Source organism: Spermophilus citellus (assembly GCF_964194105.1).
Source record: "Spermophilus citellus genome assembly, chromosome: X".
In the NCBI taxonomy this organism is placed as follows: Eukaryota; Metazoa; Chordata; class Mammalia; order Rodentia; family Sciuridae; genus Spermophilus; species Spermophilus citellus.
The window spans coordinates 124,452,112-124,462,524 of NC_138190.1; the positions used below are offsets into that span (position 1 = coordinate 124,452,112).

Genomic DNA, 10,413 nt, shown 5'->3' on the forward strand with positions numbered 1-10,413 from the left:
GCCCCACCCCCCATGCTGCCTGAGGACGGTTGCCTTGGTGACATTGTTTGGCTCCAGGCGACCATCCTTGAAACTGCCTCAGCAGGCCCTGGGCCACCAGAAGGGAGGTAACATTCATGGGTTGAGAACGGGGTGTTCTGGTGGATCGAGGACAGCCCGCTGGCTTCACCTGGGTGACAAGTTGAGAAGTCCAGCATCCCGCGGCTGTAAGACTTCCAGAGGTAGTGTGGAGTCATCTCACCAAGCGGCCGAGGTGTTGGGTTGGTGAAGTGCGGAAGACCAGGCGCAGACATGTCTAATCCACAGACATTGGACATCCCTGCAGTGGTTTTTGACAACGGCTCGGGACTCTGCAAGGTAGGCCTGTCTGGGGAGATTGGACCCCGTCAAGTCATCAACTCTGTCGTGGGGCATCCCAAATTCAACATCCCTTCTGCCAGGGCCAATCGCAAGAAGTACTTTGTGGGGGAAGAAGCCCAGTACAGGTATGATGCCTTATATCTGCACTACCCGATTGAGCGTGGACTGGTGACCAGGTGGGATGACATGGAGAAACTCTGGAAGCATCTTTTCGAGTGGGACCTGGGGGTGAAACCCAGCGAACAGCCCATCCTGCTGACAGAGCCTTCCCTGAACCCGAGAGAGACGCGCGAGAAGACTGCGGAGATCCTGTTTGAGAAATTCAGTGTGCCTGCGCTCTACCTGCTCAACCACGCGGCGGGAGCGCTGTATGCTTCGGCCTGCGTGACCGGCCTGGTGGTGGACAGTGGCGATGGGATCACTTGCACTGTCCCCGTCTTTGAGGGCTACTCCCTCCCGCACGCAGTCACCAAGCTCTATGTGGCAGGGAGAGACATCACAGAGCACCTCACACGGCTCCTCCTAGCCCGAGGCTGTACCTTCCCTTGCATCCTCAACAAGGCCGTGGTGGATGGCATCAAAGAGAAGTCCTGCTACATCTCCCTGGAGCCCGAGATAGAGCCATCCAAGAGGCGGCAGGAGGTCCTCACAGAATTCAAACTGCCCGATGGCAATGTCATCCACATGGGGGACCATCTATACCAGGTACCTGAGGTCCTCTTTGCGCCCGACCAGCTGGGCATCCATGACCCCGGGCTCTCCAAAATGGTCTGCAGCACTATCTCCAAGTGCGACGCTGACATCCAGAGCAACCTTTTTGCAGACATCGTGCTCTCTGGAGGCACCACGCTCTTCCCCGGGCTGGAGGAAAGGCTCATGAAAGAACTGGAAGAGATGGCTTTCAGGGGGACCCCCATCAAGATCACTGCTTCTCCTGACAGATGTTTCTCTGCGTGGATTGGTGCATCCATCATGACTTCTATGAGCAGTTTCAAGCAGATGTGGGTCACTTCTGAGGACTTTAAGGAATTTGGCAAATTCGTGGTTCAGAGAAAATGCTTTTGAAGAACATTGCACGCTGCAAACACCTCAAAATGCGGGTACCAGCTGCAGTACCAGCTGGTGGTGACATGGTCCCTTGGCCTTCAGTACAATATTCAATAAACCACTTTCCCTGTAGCAGTTTCAGTTTATTGTCTGTAGCTCCAGGGTACTTGCCCATTCCACTGGTCAAAGTTTATGTGGTTCTCACCCACCCACCCCGCTTTTTTGTCCTATGGATCTTTTGAGTTGCTTTCTCCAGAGAAAACCTTGGGGTTTGTGTTTGGGCTTTGGCCAGTTTCAGGGGTTCTTGTCAAATGTGCCTGACCCTCATGCCTAGAAGCTGGGTTGATGAGGGTCCCTACAATCTTTACTACAATTGGTGTCACCGGTGCTTCTGAGGGAACCAGTGCACAGGAGACAGACTTGCCAAAGAAAGTGGGGAGAGCCAGGAATCAGGTCAAAGCAGAAACGCTACCCTGTTTTTAGGGTGAACAAACCACTTCATTGGATTGGCATTGAGTTAGGACAACAGTGCTCTTAATCAAAGAGATCACGCAGATAAGCAGATGAGAAAGAGTGCCGGGCACTGAGGTTATTATTTCTTTAGGGCTCTCTAATTTCAGGAACTCAGCTCCTAGTTAATAATTAAAACATTAATAATCACTGCTACTATTTGATTATTTTTCCTTTACTTTTCATTTTCAGATGTATGCATAGCATCTTTTTAGGAGTAGAATAATGGAAACAGTTGATGATTAATAGTAAAGCAATTGCTGCAAAATTTATGCACAAATATAACATCTCTTTAATTTGTATTATTTTCCAAAAACATTATTTTGTGACAAATGGAAAATGTAAAGAACTTTCTGTAATACACTCTGTTTGATGAACAAACCAATGATCTTTCTCATATATTTGTAAGTCTATGCTTATTTGTGTATACACATATAAATGTCTTTTATTTTATATGACTGTAAACATTTAGAAAAATGCATCAAAATATAAACACTAGTATTTACACAAGTTATTGAGGAAGGATGGAAGCAATGCAAGTAGCAATGGAAAGAAAGCTGGGAACAACTCAAAAAGAAAACATTATGTTAAGAATTGCAGCCTGTACTTGTTGATTGATTGTATATCCTCCTCTGAGAAGTGTCTGTTCAATGCTCTCCATCTCTAGCAGTCAGAGAAATGCAAATCAAAACCACCCTAAGATACCATCTCACTCCAGTAAGATTGGCAGCCACTATGAAGTCAAACAACAACAAGTGCTGGATGTGGAGAAAAGGGTACACTTGTTCATTGTTGGTGGGACTGCAAATTTGTGCAGCCAATTTGGAAAGCAGTATGGAGATTCCTGGGAAAGCTGGGAATGGAACCACCATTTGACCCTGCTATTGCCCTTCTTGGACTATTCCCTGAAGACCTTAAAAGAGCATGCTACAGGGATACTGCCACATCGATGTTCATAGCAGCACAATTCACAATAGCTAGACTGTGGAACCAACCCAGATGCCCTTCAATAGATGAATGGATAAAAAAATGTGGCATTTATACACCATGGAATATTACGCAGCACTAAAAATGACAAAATCATGGAATTTGCAGGGAAATGGATGGCACTAGAGCAGATTATGCTTAGTGAAGCTAGCCAATCCCTAAAAAACAAATACCAAATGTCTTCTTTGATATAATGAGAGCAACTAAGAACAGAGCAGGGAGGAAGACCATGAGAAGAAGATTAACAGTAAACAGGGATGAGAGGTGGGAGTGAAAGGGAGAGAGAAGGGAAATTGCATGGAAATGGAAAGGGACCCTCAGGGTTATACAAAATTACATATAAGAGGAAGTGAGGGGGAAGGGAAAAAAACAAGGGGGAGAAATGAATTACAGTAGATGAGGTAGAGAGAAGATGGGAGGGGAAGGGAGGGGAGGGGGGATAGTAGAGGATAGGAAGGGCAGCAGAACACATCAGACACTAGTATGGCAGTATGTAAAAAAGTGGATGTGTAACTGATGTGATTCTGCAATCTGTATACGGGGTAAAAATGGGAGTTCATAACCCACTTGAATCAAATGTATGAAATATGATATGTCAAGAGCTATGTAATGTTTTAAACAACCAATAATAAAAATTAAAAAAAAATTCCATGGTGAATACAATTCTCATCAGTTGAGAAAAGTACAGAAATTTACCTCTCTAGTCTCTATCTGAATACAGCAAAATCCGTTGTTGACTACATATTACCTCTGAAATTACCTTTTACTCTCCACTCTCACCACCAGGCTCCTCAACTCACCACCAATCTTTACAGCAAATAGCAAGGCAATGACTTAGTCATGGGACATCAATTCAAATCCCAACTCTGTCACTTATAAATTGTGCAGTCTAATCTTCCTCCCTCTCATCTGTAAAATGTGCAACATAACAACCATGCAGAGTTGCTATGAGGATCAAATTAGATAATTGGTGTAAATTCAACCAGTATACTTTCTGGAGCTACAGCAGGTATTCAATTAATGTTGATCCCCCTTTACCCCTTCTCCTGCCACTTACTCCAAGATTGATCAAATTTAACATTCATGATTTTAATTACTCTCAACAAAGCTCAATGGTATATAGGACATGCAGCAATTTTCACTTTAAGTAAGATTTTGAATGGTGTATGCCACAAGGGAGACAGTATGAAATTGTACTCAAAATCGTAACTTGAGAGGACTAAGTAATCTTAATTTTGATCTCTATTTCCAATCTTGAGAGCTGTGAGACCTAGGGAAATTAACTTTACCTCTCTGAACCCAGTTCTTCACTTGTAAAATGAAGAGAATAGACAATGTATACAAGCTTCGGGCACACACTGCCATAAATGGTAGCTGTTGTTATTCTAATTTTTCAGATCAGTGTGCAGGACTAGTCATTTTTAAGACTAGCCAAGTGAGCTCAGCCAAGTACTCAGTCACATGAACACACTGTTATTGTTCTCTACTCTCCTGGAGTTATGTTTTACTGCATTTTGTAGAGGAAATTACATCAACCTTGGCTTCATTGACATTTCATTACTTCTTTGTTGTGGGGTGCTGCCCTGTGCATTCTAGGATGTTTAGGCAGCATCCCTGGCCTCTACCAACTAGATGCCAGTAATTGCATCTGGCAAAAATGTCTCCTGGATACTGTCCAAAGACTCCTGTGTGGCCCAGTCCCCTGGTGGAAAAAAAAATCCCTGGTCTAACATGATCCACACACAGGGGTATTCTCCAAGATCTCAGGAGGTAACCTTGCAGAAAAATCTAAGGTTTAATTGAGCTATTGCTTAGTACTATTTACTCTTCTGGGCTTCATCATGTATTATTATCCATAATTCAAACCTTGCCACAGAAAAATAATTTGTGGGGGGAGGCTCGGTCTGAAATCAGAACATGCTTTAAATCACAGGAAGGGATGCTGGCTATTCACTTTTTACTACTCTTATTCTATATAGTGACACAAAGCTGAATTTAAAAAAAATCTGTTATGTTCATTTGCTTTATATAAAACTTATCTTTACATACACATGTAAGAAGACACAAATTGGTGTGAACATACTTTGTATACAACCACAGATATGAAAAATTGTGCTCTATATGTGTAATAAGAATTCTAATGCATTCCACTGTCATATATAAATAAAAAATTAATAAAAAAACTTGCTCATTTGTACAGACACAAAAATAAAAACAGAATCAGCAAGCAAAAATTCATGAGAAAAAGTTATAAATGCATATTAAGTATGATGTGAAGTAAAAATTAAAAATACATAAATGCACATTAAGAAATTAAACAGTGGCCATGCTGTAACTTTATAATTTATACCACAAATACAAATTTACATAAAACATATCTTAAAAACTTTCCTACATTTTCCTACATAGCCACGTCACTCCAATTGGAGTAGGGGCAGAGCAGAGCCGCCGCACGAGCCCGCAAGGTAGGCAGACCTGCGACCAACCGGCAGAACAGGCCCAGTGGCCTGCCGGCGTGGTAGACACGTCCCCCCAATTGGAGTAGGGGCAGAGCAGAGCCACCACCCGCGCCCGGAACAGGCCCAGTGACCCGTCAGCGTGGCAGTCACGTCACCCCATTTGGAGTAGGGGCCGAGCAGATCCGCCACCTGCATCCGGAACAGGCCCAACAACCCGCTGGCATGGTAGTCACGTCACCCCAATTGGAGTAGGAGCAGAGCAGAGCCGCCACCCGCGCCCGCAAGGTAGGCAGACCTGCAACCGACCGGCAGAACAGGCCCAGTGGTCCGTGGGCATGGTAGACACGTCACACCAATTGGAGGAGGGGAAGAGCAGAGCCACCGACCGCGCCTGCAAGGTAGGCAGACCTGCGATCGACCGGCGGATCAGGCCCAGTGGCCTGCCGGCATGGTAGACACGTCACCCCAATTGGAGTAGGGGCTGAGCAGAGCCGCCACCCACGCCCGGAACAGGCCCAGCGGCCCAATGGCGTGGTAGTCACGTCACCCCAATTGGAATAGGGGCAGAGTAGAGCCGCCTCCTGCACCCGGAACAGGCCCAGCGACCCGCCAGCATGGTAGTCACAACACCCCAATTGGAGTAGGGGCAGAGCAGAGCCGCCAACCAAGCCCGCAAGGTAGGCAGGCCTGCGACCGACCGGCGGATCAGGCCCAGCGTCCTGCCGGCGTGGTAGACACGTCACCCCAATTGGAGTAGGGGCAGAGCAGAGCCGCCGCCCATGCCCGCAAGGTAGGCAGACCTGCAACCGACCTGAGGAACAGGCCCAGCGGCCTGCCAGCATGGTAGACACGTCACCCCAATTGGAGTAGGGGCAGAACAGAGCCATCGCCTGCGCCCAGAACAGGCCCAGAAACCTGCCGGCATGGTAGTCATGTCACTCTAATTGGAGTAGGGGCAGAGCAGAGCCGCCGCCCGCACCCTGAACAGGCCCAGTGGCCTGCCAGCATGGTAGACACGTCACCCCAATTGGAGTAGGGGCAGAACAGAGCTGCTGCCCACACCCGGAACAGGCCCAGCGGCCTGCCAGCATGATAGACAATTCACACCAATTGGAGTAGGGGCAGAACAGAGCCGGCGCCCGCTCCCGGAACAGGCCCAGCAACCTGTTGGCATGGTAGTCATGTCACTCTAATTGGAATAGGGGCAGAGCAGAGCTGGTGCCCGCACCCTGAACAGGCCCAGCGGCCCACCGGCGTGGTAGTCATGTCACCCCAATTGGAGTAGTGGCAGATCAGAGCTGCCTCCCGCGCCTGGAACAGGCCCAGCGACCCGCCAGCGTCGTAGACACGTCACCCCAATTGGAGTAGGGGCAGAGCAGAGCCACTGCCCGCGCCTGCAAGGTAGGCAGACCTGCGACTGACTGGCATAACAGACCCAGCGGCCCACCAGTGTGGTAGACAGATCACCCCAATTGGAGGAGGAGCACAGCCGCTGCCCGCCCCTGCAAGGGAGATTTTCAACTATACAAGAGCAATATAAATATATAGGGGGAAAATTTCAAAAACACAACAGTTTCACCAAGCAGAAAAACACGCTAGCAGTATGAAAAGACAAGGAAAGAAAGGACCACAAGCAATGCAGGTCAACTCAACTCTAGAAGAGGTAATAGCTGCAGCAGATGGAATGTCAGATAAAGAATTCAGGATATACATGCTTCAGATGATCTGGAATCTCAAGGAAGACATGAGACAACAAAATCAGACAATGAAAGATCACTTGGACAGTGAATTACATAAACCAATCCAAGAAGCAAAAGATCAACTATACAGGGAGATAGAGGTTATAAAAAACAAACAAACAGAAATCCTAGAAATGCAGGAAGCAATAAACCAACTTAAAAACTCAATTGAGAATACTACCAGCAGAGTAGAACACTTAGAAGATAGAACATCAGACAATGAAGACAAAGTATTTCAACTTGAAAAGAACATAGACAGCTCAGCAAGACTGTTAAGAAACCATGAGCAGAACATCCAAGAAATATGGGATAATATAAAGAGACCAAACTTAAGTGTCATTGGGATACAGGAAGGTATAGAGGTCCAAACGAAAGGAATGAGCAATCTATTCAATGAAATAATAGGAGAAAACTTCCCAGACTTGAAGAAGGAGACAGAATCCCAAATCCTGAAAGCCTACAGGATTCCGAATGTGCAAAATCATAAGAGATCCACACCTAGACATGTTATAATGAAGATGCCCAACATACAGAATAAGGAGAGAATTTTAAAAGCTACAATTGAAAGGAAGCAGATTACATTTAGGGGTAAACCAATCAGGATAACAGCTGATCTTTAAACACAGACTCTGAAAGCTAGAAGATCCTGGAATAACATATTTCAAACACTGAAAGAAAATGGGTTCCAACCAAGAATCATGTATCCAGCGAAATTAAGCTTCAGGATGGAAGATGAAATTAAAACCTACCACGATAAACAAAAGTTAAAAGAATTTGCAGCTAGAAAACCATGTCTCCAAAAAATCCTCAGCAAAACATTACAGGAAGAGGAAATGGAAAATAACAATGAAAACCAACAGTGGGAGGTAGGACAATAAAGGGGGGAAAAATAATCAAAGAGGAAAACAAACCATGTTTAGTAACATAAATAAACAAATATGGCTGGAAGAACAACCCATATCTCAATAATAACCCTAAATGTTAATGGCTTAAACTCACCAATTAAGAGACACAGGCTAGTAGAATGGATCACAAAGCAAGACCCAACAATATGCTGCCTACAGGAGATGCATTTGATAGGAAAAGACATACATAGACTGAAGGTGAAAGGTTGGGAAAAATCATATCACTCATATGGACTTCGGAAACAAGCAGGAGTGTCCATACTCATATCAAATAAAATAGGTTTCAAGCCAAAGTTAATCAAAAGGGATAAAGAGGGACACTACATACTGCTCAAGGGAACCATACACCAACAAGACATAACAATCATAAATTTATATGCCCCAAACAATGGTGCAGCTATGTTCATCAAACAAACTCTTCTCAAGTTCAAGAGTCTAATAGACCACCATACACCTTTATCACCACTGGACAGTTCTTCCAAACAAAAGTTGAATAAGGAAACTATAGAACTCAATAACAGAATTAATAACCGAGACATAATGGACATATATAGAATATACCACCCAACATCAAGCAGTTACACTTTTTTCTCAGCAGCACATGGATCCTTCTCAAAAATAGATCATATATTATGTCACAGGGAAACTCTTAGACAATATAAATGAGTAGAGATAATACCATGCATCGTATCTGATCATAATGGAATGAAACTGAAAATTAACCATAAAAGAAGGAAGGAAAAATCATGCATCACTTGGAGAATGAACAATAGGTTACTGAATGATCAATGGGTTATAGAAGACATCAAGAAGGAAATTAAAAAATTATTAGAGATAAATGAAAACACAGACACAACATATCAGAATCTATAGGACACACTGAAAGCTGTTCTAAGAGGAAAACTCATTTCTTGGAGTTCATTCCTTAAAAAAAGAAAAAAAAACAACAAATAAATGATCTCATACTTCATCTCAAAATCTTAGAAAAAGAAGAGCAAAACAACAGCAAAAGAAGTAGAAGTCAAGAAATAATTAAAATCAGAACTGAAATTAATGAAATCAAAACAAAAGAAACAAGTGAAAAAATTGACAAAACTAAAAGTTGGTTCTTTGAAAAAATAAATAAAATCGACAGACCCTTAGCCATGCTAATGAAGAGAAGAAGAGAGAGAACTCAAATTACTAGCATACGGGATGAAAAAGTCAATATCACAACAGACACTTCAGAAATACAGAAGATAATCAGAAATTATTTTGAATCATTATACTCCAACAAAATAGAAGATAGTGAAGGCATCGATAAATTTCTTAAGTCATATGATCTGCCCAGATTGAGTCAGGAGGATATAGACAACATAAACAGACAAATATCAATTGAGGAGATAGAAGAAACCATCAAAAGACTACCAACTAAGAAAAGCCCAGGACCAGATGGGTATACAGCAGAGTTTTACAAAACCTTTAAAGAGGAACTAATACCAATACTTTTCAAGCTATTTCAGGAAATAGAAAAAGAGGGAGAACTTCCAAATTCATTCTACGAGTCCAACATCACCCTGATTCCTAAACCAGACAAAGACACTTCAAAGAAAGAAAAGTACAGATAAATATCTCTAATGAACATAGATGCAAAAATCCTCAATAAAATTCTGGAGAATCGGATTCAAAAACATATCAAAAAAATAGTGCACCATGATCAAGTAGGATTCGTCCCTGGGATGCAAGGCTGGTTCAATATACGGAAATCAATAAATGTTATTCACCACATCAATAGACTTAAAAATAAGAACCATATGATCATCTTGAGAGATGTGGAAAAAGCATTCGACAAAGTACAGCATCACTTTATTTTCAAAACTCTGGAAAAACTAGGGATAACAGGAACAATCCTCAACATTGTAAAAGAAATCTATGCTAAGCCTCAGGCTAGCATCATTCTGAATGGAGAAAAAATGAAGGCATTCCCTCTAAAATCTGGAACAAGACAGGGATGCCCTCTCTCTCCACTTCTGTTCAACATAATTCTCGAAACACTGGCCAGAGCAATTAGACAGATGAAAGAAATTAAAGGCATAAAAATAGGAAAAGAAGAACTTAAATTATCACTATTTGCAGATGACATGATTCTATACCTAGCAGACCCAAAAGGGTCTACAAAGAAACTATTAGAGCTAATAAATGAATTCAGCAAAGTGGCAGGATACAAAATCAACACACATAAATGAAAGGCATTCCTGTATATCAGTGACAAATCCTCTGAAATGGAAATGAGGACAACAACTCCATTCACAATATCCTCAAAAAAATAAAATACTTGGGAATCAACCTAACAAAAGAGGTGAAAAACTTATACAATGAAAACTAAAGATCCTTAAAGAGAGAAATAGAAGAAGATCTTAGAAGATG

At 43.1% G+C, this 10,413-nt stretch overlaps 1 protein-coding gene across 1 annotated transcript; it reads left to right on the top strand.

Annotated features, from left to right (window-relative positions):
* Positions 1-291: 291 nt before the first annotated feature.
* LOC308639390 (actin-related protein T1-like) lies at positions 292-1,425 on the top strand (the record flags this gene model as incomplete). Its single annotated transcript, XM_081277667.1, has 1 exon — positions 292-1,425. The coding sequence occupies one exon, from the start codon at positions 292-294 to the stop codon at positions 1,423-1,425; it is 1,134 nt and encodes a 377-aa protein (XP_081133793.1).
* Positions 1,426-10,413: the final 8,988 nt, after the last annotated feature.